Consider the following 15372-nt stretch of genomic DNA (forward strand, 5'->3'; position numbering starts at 1 on the left):
TGGAAATGTTCATTCCAAATGGGATCCGATGTTCATGATATTTTGCATGGGCCTCAATGTAGGTGAGTTTAAGTCTCTCGCAAAGTATCTGGCCATCAGTTTTAATGTCTAGAATTTTGGGATTAAAACTACCCACAACATGCAAAGGCACGTGTCAATCCATAGTTAAGAGTTTTTGCACCTTCCTCCGGCCGTGAATGAGCCGACGTTGCACTTTCTGGTCGAAAAGTGCTCCGAAATCCGCCTCATGACCTTCGACTACTCGTCGGATTCAAGAGCACTTTCCTCTCGAGAAAGTGCTCAAAGGGCCGATTCTCCTATACTTGAGGTTTTAGGAGTGGGGAATTGGGTTTGGGGGTGACTATGGTTGTTGGTTGGAGCTCCTTTGCACAAAAATGGTGCCGAATTGAACATCTTTTTATGACTTCGATACTCTCTTAAGTCTGCCACCACCAAAGCTCTTTTTGAGAAGATGACTTATCAAGCTTCCCATCGAGCATACTTGCTCGACAGCCGTGTCGCCCCCTCCTCCCTCCCCAAAAACGAAAGACAAAACTCACATCTTGACTGAGAGGTGAATTCTAGAGCACTTTCGTCAAGTGTTCATAGAAAATAATTTCTCTCGACTGATCACAAAACTTGGGGTTTCAAAAATTTGGAGGATTTTCTTGAGAATTTGTAGATTTATAAAGCTAAAATATACGGATTGCCTGAAATTTTGATGATTTTACAAGATTGAGAAATAAAACATTTCAACAGGTGAAAATGAAAATGTTGGACGTTCACTGTAATACAATGTAGAGGGTTTTTCAGTGAGAGCACGGACAGAGTTTCCTCGCGGGAAAAGTGCACTCGAGGCCATGAATCCCCTACATCGTTAGTGGGGATGTCCTAGTAGCTAGTCCCTGCTATGCGTGATGGAGTTTATGGTTTTCAATCCTACGAGTGACTATCGTGAGATTGAAACTGCACTATGTTGTGTTTTTGGAGGATGAGTTTGGGAATGTTCGTGGATTCATCCAGGTATATGAGTCCCCTATACCAAAAGTACGTACGTACGTACGAGGGGGGGGTTGAGTGAGAGGTGAAGGGAAAAGATTTGGATTGATGACATGAAGAAAAATGAAAATTGGATTGAAAGGAATGTTTAAAAAAAAAAAAAAAAAAAAGAAGATAGTGTGAGAAGTGTTACCAGGCAAGGAAGGGAGGGTCGGGGGGAGGCTCGGGAAGTCGTCTTCTCGGAAAGAGCGTTGGTGAGGGAGTGTCTTCAAAGTACTTAACGTCTTGAAAAGGGTGTTGAATTTGGCCCATTTTTCTGTTCACTGAAGCTCGCTCAACCGCCATAGCCATCCCCCCTCTCAAGCTCCTTCCATCCCTGCATTTCCCCCTCCCTTTTCCCTCCCTCCCTTCCTCATGGACGCTGATCTCTGGGCCGCTCGCCTCTCCGCTGCCAAACGCCACCACGCCCTCCAGCACTCTCCCCACCAATGGGGTCCGTCTTTCCCCTCTTTCCCCTTTCTTTTCCTTCCTCGCCTCCCATTGCATCGCCTTACCGGCTCCCTGACTCCCACCTTCCTCTCATTTTTGGCAACGGCCCCGCCTTCTTCATGTTTTGCCAGCAGCGAGACCTGAAAATATGTTTTTGCTAATTGGGCTGCAGATCGTCTCAGTGTAGATGACTTTGAAGTTGACGATGATGTGCGGCCGGAATTTGCTTGTCCTTATTGCTACGAGGATTTCGACATTGCAACGCTTTGTTCTCACATGGAGGATGAGCACTTGTTTGAATCCAAGGGTGTGGTGAGTCTAGGCTGCTCCAAGTCTTTACTTCTGTCGGCGACTTCTTTGAAGGGGTACTCTTGAAGTTACTTTAGTAGCTTTTCAGTAAGCATGGGAGAGGCCTGCTAATACTTGTGTGATGTAGTGGTGTCCACATTTATGTTCATTTTGTTTAACCATCTATCTAAGAGGCTTTCTACGTCCATGTCTTCTAACCTTTCCATTTCCACAGGCCTGTCCAGTTTGTGCTGCGAAAGTGCCAAAGGACATGGTAGGACACATGACACTTCAGCATGGCCACCTTTTTAAGATATCCTTGAGGTGTAGTTGGAGACGCTTTTGTTTTGTGGTTTAGAAGTGTCTTTCCTTGTTGCCAAAAGTGCACATCCTAATCAGTTCGCACTTTGAGACCTTAGTTTAACTTATCATGTGAGTATTAAATTCCTTGACAACACCTTACATACAGCGCAGACGTAGGTGTAGGAGGGCTGGAGTACCTCCGGGGGCAACCCTCTCCCTGCTAGGGAAGGAATACAGGGAGGCTCATTTACAGGCTCTTCTTGGAGGAAGTGCTTTCCGGAGCAGTGGTGGCACATTAAACAACATGACAGACTCTCTTCTTTCAGCGCTTGCATATAGTTTTCCTATGTCTGAAACAGAGGATTTGCCAAAGCAAACCCAATGCATCGAAGAGAATTTGCCAAAGGCTTTATCATCATCGAAACAGCACAAACCAAGGTACACTCTTAGATATTATTATTGCACAGAAGCTAGCACGACAATCGACAGAAATCAGAGTGGAATGGCATATTTAAATAGAAAATGCTATATTCCGTTTTTCCAGATTCAGTAATATAGTTATCTCCCTGTTTATGAAGTCTGCTCTCTTTGATATTGCAGGGTATTGTCTCTTTTAAAGAATTTAGTTGTGTGTCTCGTCATTGGTAGTAATAACAGTGGTAGTATTTACTGCACATGTTATATTCATATGTTTATATTTCCCAGGTCGAGGAGGTAGCTTATTTAAAGCGATTGTTATGTTGTCTGTATGATCACTACGAAGGGCCTTGTTAGTTCACTATGAAGAGCTGAGGGTGTCACATGCACCAGGGTCGAGCCTAGGTTGCAGTGACAACTGGCTGCCTGGTCAGCAAACCGCAGCATATCTGGCAAGTTTTGGGGCTCCCAAAGGGCAGCACCAGGTGTATTAAGTGGGCTGGGGGAGGTGCCTTTTATAGGCAGCCTCAACTCCCTCCAAGTCGGCCCCTAGGGCTGATCAAACAGTCCGACCAGCCCAGCCAACTAGCCGACTGGCTAGTCGGCTAATCAGTGCTGGTTGGGTCGGCCAAAAAGAGGCCCTTCCAGCCCCTATATAAAGAGGGCTTTCCTCCTCATTTCAGCATCCAGCTCCCAGCCTCCAGCAGCCCCTTTCAGCCATCCGATGGTCGAGGTTAGGTGTCCTCGTTCCGCACCATAGTTCCATCTCCCGCATGTCGCAGCTAGGGGAGTAGTCTCAGTGCATTTTTGTATGCCGATTGGGAATTTATGTGTAAATACAGCGGTGTACCCTAGTTAGGTAGATCTCTGGTGTCTTTCATGCTTGAGTTCTTCCTTGTATGTATGTTCATGTAATGTTCGCACAGCTAGTCCCCACATTTTACATTGGTATCAGAGCAGTATGGTTCCTTCTGATCCGAAATCGGTTAGAGGGAGTCTTGGACTCAGTTAGCAGAGGAGGGAGCACACTTGGGATATTTTCTAATTTTGTACTTTGTTCCTACCCTGGACTAGTGGTAGTACCATACTCCATTAGCCTCTCCCTCCCTCCCTTCATCACCCATCGGGCTAGCTCCCGTTTTCACCCGTATGCGTTTACACAAGTTTAGGCGGGAATTGTTTATCTTGTGGCAGTCATTGTTGCAAAAATTGATGGGTCTACCAGTCTTTCATCATGGATCCGTCTAGTAGAGCAACTCTCAGGCAAGTGTTCAAGGATCAGGATCATCTCCTTAAGCAGAATTGGCTCTCTGAGTAGCCCGAGCAAGAAAAGAAGACAAAGGAGAATGCAATGACATTGGACTGTTTTTGCTTCTGTTGGAACAAATCAAGAGGAGATGCTTTAACAATAATATCAGTAGTTTCTCGTGGCTTGCTCACAGTTCCTCTCCTCATCCGCTGTTACCAACGTGAGTCCATCATCCGTTCAAGGCTCTTCCACCCTAGAGCACAGTACAGTGGACTATCATTGTGCAGTACCCATAGACAATTCTTCATTAGTGGCAGTCCTTTATCTGCTCAGGAGTCTTCCATCTTTGAGCATAGTTCAGTGGACTATTTTGCAGCAGCTCAGACAGCGGGTTCCTTTCGTCTATCAGTCCAAGGGACCATTCAATTCTCACAGAGCTACATGCAGTGCCTCAGGGTCTTCCATCCCTGGTAATGTTGTCGTTTCCACAGCCAGCTCTCAGGGGTCTTCCATCTCTGGTGCCAGCTCCAGATGATCAACCCCTTGGGTCTACCACCCATGGGGATCATCCAGCTTCAGCAGCTTATTCTCTTGGGGTTCCCACTCCAGGGGATCATTCAATTCGTGCAGTTATGTCGGATGGGTCTTTTGCTCGTACAGCTCTATCATGGCCAGTTAGTTCCTCTTGGGTTTGCCACCCCCTGGAGCTTAGTCGGCTGGATCAGCTTTAGCAGAGGAGCATATGGTTTTCACAGCCATGAGTGGTAGGTCTTCCATCCTTGGAGACATCTTAGACCCATTAGCAGTTGCCATAGATGAGCCTCTTGGGTTCATCACCGGAGAGGGTTGTCTATTCCCCATAGTTAGTTCTCTTGGGGCTTCCACCCAAGGGGACACCCTAGATGTAGCAGATAGGTCTGATGGTTCTTCCACCCATCAGGTCTCTTCATCAGCTACGGTTAGTTCCTATGGTGCTTTCACCCTTGGAATTCAGTTGACTACATCAGGTTTAGTGGGTAGGACTGACATTTCACCTTCTTGTCAAGAGTATTTAGTACTCGTGGGCTCTTTCTAGTCCCACTGGCCTTGATACTCAGCAAGAGGGGTCGTCTCAGGAGTTTGCTAGACCAGTTTCAGGCCTAGCAGGAGGGAGTACCCCCACAGCTGGAGTTTTAAGAGTTGCTATTAGCAGTACGGAGGTCGACGATTCCTCGACAGCCCGTGAGGATAGTCATGCAGTTCCCTCCGCAGTTTCCCTTCCTCAGTTCTTTAGGGAGGCAGCAGTTGTTGTACCAGTTAGCAGAGAGGTTGATGATGCCTTCCCATTATTGTGTCCTTCACTCTGGGAGTTTAGTCATACAGTGTTCTCTCTCGTAGTTGGTTCCATACTCGTATGGTTGGCTGAACCATACACGTATGAAATAATTATTCCGTATGCGTATGGTACAGCCAATCATACTTGGCTTTTTTTTGGGAGGAAAGCGGGTTCCCAGACCTTTATGAAAACATTTTTAAATCTTTTTCCACTTAAAAATTAATACAACTTCGAAGTTGAAAGTTTTGTAGCTCTCTATCAATTAAATGTGTACAATGTATGCTTTCCTGTTTTGTTTTTGTTGTAAAATTAGGGTCACGTATGATTCAGTCCTAAGGCCTGATCCATACTCCAATCATACTTCCGTACTTGTATGCCGTATGCATATGGTAACATATGGAAAAAACTATGTTCTCTCTATCCGATCGCGAGCCACCAGCAGTAGCAGTTTCCAGTGTCTACATCGGCAATTCCCTTGGTGATGGCAGCAGTTCGGTCGATTCATTAGAAGTGTGCTCATCAGCCTTAGTACTTCCTCAATACCTCAAAGGGAGGGGACATGCTCAGTCCCAGTATCCCGTTAGGAAGAAGCTATGCTAGCCATCTCTCAGTCTGTTTGAGAGGCATACTAGAAGTCATTGTAGACGATGTGTTCTCAGTAGTTTTGGACATCTCATTTCAGGCAGAATCCCATTCAGTTGATTCATTAGAGGGAGGTGCTCAGTAGCTCCTCTGTTCCTTCAGAGAGCATCCAGTACAGTCTACTGCGAACATCCACAGTTCTACCTCTCTCGGAGTTTTTGACACGTCCCAGCACTCCTGAAACCCCTGATCTGCAAACAAACCACACACAACATCAGATCTGAGCAGGCTACTCACCACCCAACCATGACATCTACGGGATGTGATCCCGTATCAGAAGATGTCCCCTCCGAGCCACGAGCTGAGCTACTGGCACGAACTCCCAATCAGATCCAAACCAGCCTGGTGTCCCATACCACCAAGTGGCGCTGTGAAGCCCTGGATCTGCCACTGGGCCTTGGGCTACGCTAAGATGCAGGCGCGCGTCCGCGACTCAATCCAGGATCAGACCTGGCACCTGGGAACGAGACTTGCTCCCAACTGCACACCGAGAACTGAACCCCCTGGGCCTCTTTTATAGACTTGGGCCCCGGCGCCAAAAATAGCGAAGACCTATAAATAGTTCGTACCCTTGCCACTCAACCCGAGAATCAAGCCTGCCTAGCTCTAAGCCTCCCCAGGCTAACCTGAGCTAGTTCTGTGTACCTAGTACACGTCAGATACCAATCCGTGCACATGACATACTCCCCCTCCTCTAAGAACTCACTCCTGAGTTCAGTAAAAAACCCGGAAATGTTCTTTGGAGGTTTTGTAATGTCTCCCATGTTGCATCCTCCTCAACACGATCCTTCCACTTGATCTTGTATTCCGTGATAGTACGATTACGAATCTGTCTTTCACGAAATTCAAGAATACACTCAGGTTCGTGAGGAATAAAAGTCAAATCTGTAACTTCTATAATCTCATGAGGAGAAACAAGTTGATCTTCCGCACCCAAAAGTTCTTTCAGTCTACTGACATGAAAGACTGGATGGACTTTAACATCAGGAGGCAATTCTAGTCGATATGCAACTGGTCCAATTCTTTTAATGACCTTGAATGGGCCACAGTATCTGGGGGATAATTTTGGAACCAAACCAGTACTTAGGCTCTTGGATTCTTTAGGAATTCGCAAATATACCATCGTTCCTTCAGAGAACTCTCTGGGTGAACGATGTCTATTAGCATAAAATCTGTCCCGATCTTCGGCACTTCTAATAGACTCCTTGGCAAACTGCAACATTTCCTGCATATCTAGCAAGAAGTTCTTAGCAGCATCATTTTGAATTCCTTTTAACCCAACCATAACCGGTGACTTAGGTTGAAACCCGTACATAAGCATAAAAGGACTGTAACCAGTACTAGAATGCTTTGCACTGTGGTAAGCAAATTCAATCATAGGTAGATAATCTTCTCATGAAGACTGTCTCTTAGATACATATGCCCGAAGCATGTCTTCAACCAACTGGTTGACCTTCTCTGTACTGCCATTGGATTGTGCATGATCTGAGGAACTCATACTTAGAGTAGTTTCCAACTTCTCAAATACAAGTGTCTAAAAGTTACTTGTAAACTTTGAGTCCCTGTCACTGACTATGTCAGATGGCAAACCATACAGCTTAAACAAGTGGTCCACAAGCTCGTGAGCCAACTGAACAGCTGAAATAGTTGTTCTAGTAGGTAAGAATCTAGCCATTTTTGTCAAACGGCCAACTATGACCCAAATGGAGTCATGACCCTTGCGCGTTCGAGGCAAACCAGTAATAAAATCCATGGAAATACTTTCCCATTTATTACCGGGAATCTGTAATGGCTGTAATAAGCCCACGCTTCTAAGGCGTTCTGCCTTAGTAACTTGACAAACCCGGCAACCTACTACATAGTTCTCTATAAATGCACGCATCTTAGGCCAATAAAAGGTATGCTTCACAAGAGACAGAGTCCTATGTATATCCGGATGTCCAGCACTAGGAGCATCATGACACTCCCAGAGAATCTTGGATTTAAGGTCCAAAACATCAGGCACACAAATCTTTTCATTCCGGAACAGCAAGCCGTTCCTAATCATCCACTGACCTCCCGCCGCCTGTACCATAGGTGGCACAATCCCTGAGTCCTGGTCAACCATGGAGCTCCCATCCTGGACTCTCTGCCAATAAGAACTGAAATGACTATCAGTTGCGTATAGCCCTCTCAAGGATTGAAATAGGTCTGAGGATATTTCCGTAAATGACAAAGCATTTACAAACTTAACTCGACTTAAGGCATCTGCCACACTATTCAACGAACCCTTACGATAACGTATTTCGAAATCAAAATCTTACATTAATTCTGCCCATCTAGCTTTCCTTCCCCTCAATTCTGATCCATCACACACATACTTAATTGACTGGTGATCAGTCAATACAAGGAAATTTGAACCATACAAGTAGTGTCTCCAAACCTTAAGAGCATACACTACAGCATAAAGTTCCTTCTCGAGTGTGGGCCAACGATATTGAGTGTCGTCTAGCTTCTTACTCTCGAAAGCTACAGGTCTGCCCTCTTGGAATAGAGCTGCCCCAATCGCATAATCGCTCGCATCGGCCTCTAAAATATAAGGCCGGGTAGGATCGGGTAATGCAAGAACGGGTGCTTCCTTGATAGAAAACTTCAAGGTTTCAAAAGCCTTGTTCATTGCATCATTCCAAGAGATCGGCTGGGTAGATCTGCGTCCACGACCTTTCAATATGTTTGTCAGGGGTGCCGTGATATGTGAATAATCACGCACAGATTTTCGAAGAAATACCGTAAATCCTAGGAAAGAACGAAGTTGTTTCACAGTCTGAGGGATAGGCTATTCTAAAACCTTCTGGATACTATCCAAATCAATGCTAATACCTTCAGAAGAAATCTTGTGTCCTAAGTAAATGATCTCCTTCATAAAGAAGTCACATTTACTCATCTTGGCATAAAGCTTATGCTGTCTTAGAACAACTAAGACAACCCGGAGGTGTCCTATGTGATCCTCAAGCGTTTTACTATATACCAAGATGTCATCTAAGAACACTACAACAAATTTGCCCAGAAAATCCCTGAACAAATCGTTCATCATCTGCTGAAAAGTAGCAGGAGCATTGGTCAAACCAAAAGGTAATACGAGGAACTCGTAATGACCATACCTAGTCCGGAATGCGGTCCTATCTATGTGTTTAGCATAGATACGGATTTGGTGATAACCCGTACGCAAATCAATCTTAGTGAAATACTTCGCTCCGGCCAAACGGTCTATCAAATCATCGGAACGAGGTAAAGGATAGCGGTTCTTAATTGTGACTTTATTTAATCGTTTATAATCTATACACATTCTCCAGCAAGAATCTTTCTTCTTTCTTAAGAGGACAGGTGCACCCCAAGGTGATTTACTTGGGCGAATATAGCCCATATTCAGGTAATCCTGCAGCTGGCTAGCTAACTCATCCTCCTCTACCTGGCTCATCCTATAAGGTGGTATACTGATAGGTTGAGCCCCTGGGACTAAGTCTATGCGATGATCTACTGCCCGTTCTGGAGGTAAACCTTCCGGCAGTTGAGCTGGGAATACGTCCTTAAAATTATCTAACAACATTCTCAATTCACGGTGTTCAAACACACTTAATTCATTTTTGTTAATTACAGAAACAACAAATGACGAAAGTGGAATCAAAACACACTGATAGACATCATAATGAGAATTATTCAATATATTCCGAAGCTGCATCGCAGATACAATAGGCCCCTAAGAAGAGGGAATTTTATCACACTGAATACAAAATTGGGTGTCCTTATCTACAAAAGAAAGCGTATGCTCCGTCCATCCGATCTGAATATTGTGGGTTTTAAACCACTCTATCCTGATCAACAAGTCTACATGCTCCAGATGCATAACATAACATGTAAGAGCTCCCGTGTAGGCTTGAATCCGGATAGGAAGCGCTTCAACCTTGCGATCCCAAAACTGCTTCCCAGTTGGAAGCTGCACCTCATAGGTGTGGTCGCTAGGTACTGTGGACAGCCCCATCTTCTGCACAAATTTGTAATTAACAAAATTGTGAGAGCTGCCCGGATCAAAGAGAATGTGAACCTGTTGGTCCATAACTTCTCCATAAACTCGGAAAAGATCATGGGAACCAAACGACGAAGTATTGAAAGTACAATTACAAGAGAGTGGGCAGGTAATGACATTTACTGAAATACCTGTCATCGCGACTTGGTTCGCTCCCTTGGCTGTGGTACGTGGACCTGCCTGGAGCTTTTGTCCTAGCACCAATTTTTGATTCTTGCGCTTAGGACACTCATTCTTTGTGTGGCCCTGCTCCTCGCAATAGAAGCATCGTCCTTCTTTCTTGAGCCTCAAAGTGCGAAGGAAACGAGCTTTATCATTCTTGGCTGGAGTCAAGTTTTTCTTGGAGGCGTTGTCCGTAGACTTCGTCTCCCCAATACCAGTCGTATGCTGGAAGAACTTGCGTTTGTTCTTTCCACTCGTGTCGGTAACTGTGGTTGCTTTGGTACCGGCCATGGTATCATCGTATATGCGTGCATAAGTCATGGCCTCCTACAACGTTGTGCATTTGTTGTTCTTTATCTGCAACTTGTAGGAGTCTGGCAAACCATCCACGAAGAAACCTAACAAGGTCAGTGGATCCATCTTAGTGGCCCTGGTTTACAGATCCCGAAATCTTTGAAGATAAACTTCAAAGGTCAAGTTTAATTTTGACATATCGAGGGCTTTGAGCTTGCCAACGATATCGTAATCATCCTCCTTCTTCAGGAACTCCTTCCTGAAGACCCCTTCAAAACCTGTCCATGTATCGGGCTTAGGTTGGAGTTCCTTCCACCATAGTAATGCTTTACCTGACATGAACCCCGCTGCAAGCTGGATCTTCTTCTCATCTGGGTATGGGTGGGACTGGAAGTGTACTTGCCACTTGTGTAACCAAGTGTCAACTACTTCCTTCGTTCTAGACTTTTGATCGCCCGGAAAAGGGTCTGGAGTTATATTCGGGCCTAGCACTGAAGCCATAGCATCCACATGCGTGAGTGCCTGCACAGTGCTAGCCAGAAGGGTGAGAGTAGCTTGAATCCCCTGGAGTTGCTGTGTCAACCCCGATTGATTAGCGTTGACCTGCTTGAATTTGCCATCTAGAGCAGTCGTAAATTCACTGAAGGCCTTTTTGGTTATCAGGTCATCATAGAGACCCTGATCCTCCTCTCCCACAGGAGTGTAATCCAAATCCTGCTCTCCCATGGTGAACTCGGGATTTGCAGCATCAGACATAACTGAAATCTGATTTGAATACGAACTGAGAGAAATAACTGACTGAAACGAAGCGCAAAGGAGAATGGAGCAGAGGAAAACCGTCCCAAGAGATGCCGACGGAAAGAGATGCTGGAAACTGGCGAACCGGAAGCCCACGAATCCCGAGACCTCGTTGAACCCGCTACCGGATGCACGTGCGAAATCCTGCAGCAACCGTGTTGCTGATGTGGCTGTACGGTCTGCTGACGCAGGCCGTACAGGTTTTGATGGAGGCCGTACAGGTGCTGACGTGGACTGTACGGCGTCCGTACAGTCTGCGGGTACCGGCTCGAAGCAGGAGGTGCTGACGCAGGCAGGGTTCGCTGCTGCGGGTACCGTACGGATGGCGCTGGCTGACGCAAGCAGTGTACGGCTGCTGATGCAGGCTGGCGCAGATTGTACGGTGCAGTTGCAGATCCGTACGGTGCTGATGCAGAGCCGTACGGATCGCGATGGCTGACGTAGGCTGCGTACAGTGGCTGACGCAGGCTGGCGCAGGTACGGACAGGCTGAAGCAGGCTGGCGCAGGCAGGCTCGTGATTCGAGGAGCTGCTTCAAGGCTCTAGGCTAGGCTGTGGGTAGGCTGGTACCCTGCCCCATCTATATAGGGAGCAGGGCAGCCTTATTTGGAAGCCCTGCTTCCAAAAAAGGCCAAGCTCCCCTAGCTTTGGAGGGGGTGCTTTTTCAAAAAAAGCACCCTCTACGCAGGCTGTACACAGCCTGTTCGCTGCCCTTTGAGCCTCTCCTTGCACCCGCCTGTTACCGTACTGCCCTGGGCGTCACCTCTACGCCTCCCTTGCAGCCTTTTCGCGCCTCTCTCCTACTTCTCTGCTCTCTCTCCGGCTTCCTACAGCCTTCTCTCACAGGCTCATTCAGGAATCACGAAATCTCTCCCTCCTTTCTTCTACCTTTTCCCTTACATCTGTCCACCCCTGCTATCCCAGGTACCCAGCAGACAACGCAGTAACAGATTTCGAAATTTAGGGCATACCTGGAGGAAAAATCCGTCAAAAATTCCCGCATCAGAAGTTCCTACCTCAGGAGCTGGCTCTGATACCAACTGACACGTCCCAGCACTCCTGAAACTCCTGATCTGCAAACAAACCACACACAACATCAGATCTGAGCAGGCTGCTCACCACCCAACCATGACATCTACGGGATGTGATCCCGTATCAGAAGATGTCCCCTCCGAGCCACGAGCTGAGCTACTGGCACGAACTCCCAATCAGATCCAAACCAGCCTGGTGTCCCATACCACCAGGTGGCGCTGTGAAGCCCTGGATCTGCCATTGGGCCTTGGGCTACGCTAAGATGCAGGCGCGCGTCCGCGACTCAATCCAGGATCAGACCTGGCACCTGGGAACGAGACTTGCTCCCAACTGCACACCGAGAACTGAACCCCCTGGGCCTCTTTTATAGACTTGGGCCCCGGCGCCAAAAATAGGAAGACCTATAAATAGTTCGTACCCTTGCCACTCAACCCGAGAATCAAGCTTGCCTAGCTCTAAGCCTCCCCAGGCTAACCTGAGCTAGTTCTGTGTACCTAGTACACGTCAGATACCAATCCGTGCACATGACATTTTCTCAGGGAGACAGCTACAGTTTACACAGCTCTTCCAGAATCACTCAGGTTTTTCAAGGGACGGTTACATACACAGTTCCAGATTCTAGGAGGGTGGAGTTTTTACCCTTAGCAGTTATCACGCCAGCAGAGGAGGCAGGTGTATTCCAGCCTTTCCTAGTACCACAGTTTTCTGGAGTGCATATGATTATTTTGGAGTTTCCGGGCTGCTTTTATTTTTGGTTGTCTAGCTTCAATGGCTTTATCATCACCCGGACGATTCATGGAATAGCACCAGCTTTTCTATGTTGGTGGAACTTTTGCATTGGGGAGGGTGCATGCTAGCAGTTGGCAGCCACTTTCATGCCATTAGCCTTTCAGAGTGCAATGCCTCCGCATCATCAGCCCAGTCAGTCCTTAGCAGTTCACGAGGACAGCATGGAGCTCATATTTCCAGGAGCCTATCAGGTTGCCATACAACCTAAGGATCAAGAGCTCGCAGCCGTAGCGTGGTGGGATGACTAGCTTCAGCTGTTCGGCTCCCAGTCTTCGCGGCAGGACCGGTTCTCATGAGTTTTTATTGAGCTGCCGTGTTATCATAGTAGAGCATTCGTTCCTCGGCCTCTTGGAGTGGTACTAGTGCCAGACTATTATTTCCCAGTTATTTGGGAGGACAGTCAAGTTTCGAGCTGCAGTTGGTTCTCATCATGATCACATTCGCTTAGCAGATTCACTGATCACTCAGCAACTACCATCATCCAGAAGTTAGTCACGAGGGAATGTCACATAAAGCCTACACTAGGGATCATTGCGACACACAGTCTAACCCATTTGTTGTATGTCGTGACCTCGTTGTGAGCCCTAGACTAGGGACGAGTCAGGTACGAGCTATGGGGGTCCATTCCCAATTCCCAAAGTCACACGCTACAGCAGAGCAGTTCGGGCTGCTAGGGCAAATCGTTGCGAGGTATCCACCTAGCAACAAGTTCAGAAGAGGGGAATGTCACATGCACCAGGGTCAAGCTCGGGTCGCAGTGAGACAACTGGCTGCCAAATGAGCAAATCACAGCATATTGGGCAAGTTTTGGGGTTCCCAAAGGGCAACACCAGGTGTAGCAAGTGGGCTAGGGGAGGTTCCTTTTATAGGCAGCCTCAATTCCCTCTAGGTCTGCCCCTAGGGCTGATCAAACAGTCCGACCAGCCCAGGTTTGATCAGTCGGTCAATCTGGATGATGGTAGCCCTAATTGACCGACCAGCCCTAATTGATGGTAGCCCTAATTTACCGACCAGCCCATCCAACCAGCCCTAATTGACCATCATGCTTGAGTTCTTCCTTGTATGATCATCTAATTTCGGCACAGCTAGTCCGTGCATGTTACAGAGGGATAAGATGGCCATCTATCAAGACCAGTATAGGTAATGAGATCATGCATCTTGCTTAGATCTATTAAGGAACGTCCATAAGATGTGATCGGGGCTCGCTTGTCAGCCGAAACACGCATCATACCTGCTCCCTCGAGGTCAATGTTTGGCAGTAGAATGGAATTGTCCCTGAAGTCGAGGAGTGAAACCGGACGGGCGCCTGTCGTCGCGTTGAAGTCCCCAGCCAGGAGGACTTCCTTGCGGCTCGCGAAGTCGACAATGGACTGATAAAGAGCTGCTTATGGTGATGTCTCAGCCTCCTCTAGGATATTTGAGCAAAATGGGAGGTCTCGGGAGGGAAGTAGCATACTGCAACGAACAAAGAGAGAGAGAGAGAGAGAGAGAGAGAGAGAGAGAGAGAGAGTGCTAACTTTTTTATTCTGTTTGGCTTAGTTTTGAGGCATCAATGTCAGCAGAAGAGCGCGAGCAGAAATTGAAGCAAGCAACTTTACGTGCCAGCTTTGTTCAACAGCTGGTGCTGTCCACTATCATGGAGGACTCTTAGAAGCTGTATAGATTGTACTTCAAATATTTGTAATATGAAGGATGGGATCACCCATCGCACCGCTTGTTCTTGATAATGTGAACACCTGGTAAGGAGGAAGGGGTCATGCTATACCTTCAAGGGTGAATTCTCAGCAGACAACAAGAAACCTCAACGAGTGTGAAAAAATGACTAGAGGATCCTAAGTCCCTCTACTTCAGTTACTCGCAAACCATGTGAATTCATGTCGTTTACTCTTTTTGAAGCTAGGATTGTCTGAACTCTATCTCAACGAAGGTAGAAACACCAGGCATTTGAATTGGACGGAAGCCACTTTTCTGGGGATGAGAGGGCTTTGGGTTCTTTTTAATGTTCTAGTTGTACTGCATTCTATTCCATCACTTTTTTGAAACTTGGAACAGAAATCTGCCCCGATACGATTTCTATCCTGAGAGAATTTTATCTGAATAATTATTTCTGGGAGATACCTTTATATTATCCAATTCTGAAACATTTCATGGTACCAATGTTAGTTTAAATAAATATTGTTGTTTATAGTTAAAGTGCATTAGTTGTAAAGCTCGTTGATTCATCGCAAATAGATCAAGGTTCAAGTTAGCCAGCAGTAAGACTAGAAAAGTAGGTCCAGAAGTAAAATGTGGATGAATTTATTCTGTTTTGAAACTTTAAATGTATGAACTGTAATGGACGTGATGCTAGTTCATATGAGAGGTGTGATTCTGAAATACCACCCAGGGAACTTTCTTGATCAAAACCTGGAACCAGAATCATGCATATCCCCCCCCCCCCCCAACACCCCGTGCGTGTCTTCTCTCTCTCTCTCTGTCTGTCTGTCTCTCTCAATCTTGAATCAGAACCAGGCACACATGTGCACTGGTTTGG

The 15372-nt window shown here is 46.6% G+C and overlaps 1 protein-coding gene across 1 annotated transcript; it reads left to right on the forward strand.

Moving 5' to 3' along the window:
• The first annotated feature begins 1211 nt into the window (after positions 1-1211).
• LOC147894215 (protein DEHYDRATION-INDUCED 19 homolog 4-like) lies at positions 1212-14987 on the forward strand. Its single transcript, XM_087384682.1, has 5 exons — positions 1212-1492; positions 1661-1800; positions 2012-2100; positions 2251-2517; positions 14379-14987. The coding sequence occupies exons 1-5, from the start codon at positions 1414-1416 to the stop codon at positions 14488-14490; spliced, it is 687 nt and encodes a 228-aa protein (XP_087240808.1). The 5' UTR covers positions 1212-1413; the 3' UTR covers positions 14491-14987.
• The last annotated feature ends 385 nt before the right edge of the window (positions 14988-15372 follow it).

This window comes from Dipteris shenzhenensis, chromosome 14, assembly GCF_047967505.1.
Source record: "Dipteris shenzhenensis isolate YYH24624 ecotype China chromosome 14, Dip_SZ_1.0, whole genome shotgun sequence".
NCBI lineage: Eukaryota > Viridiplantae > Streptophyta > Polypodiopsida > Gleicheniales > Dipteridaceae > Dipteris > Dipteris shenzhenensis.

Bases quoted from the DNA above. Each gene is read 5' to 3' on its own strand.
- LOC147894215 (XM_087384682.1), top strand. From the start codon at position 1,414: ATGGACGCTGATCTCTGGGCCGCTCGCCTCTCCGCTGCCAAACGCCAC. The intron at 1,493-1,660 runs GTCCGTCTTTCC...ATTGGGCTGCAG, and splicing joins GCACTCTCCCCACCAATGGG to ATCGTCTCAGTGTAGATGAC. The intron at 1,801-2,011 runs GTGAGTCTAGGC...CCATTTCCACAG, and splicing joins TGTTTGAATCCAAGGGTGTG to GCCTGTCCAGTTTGTGCTGC.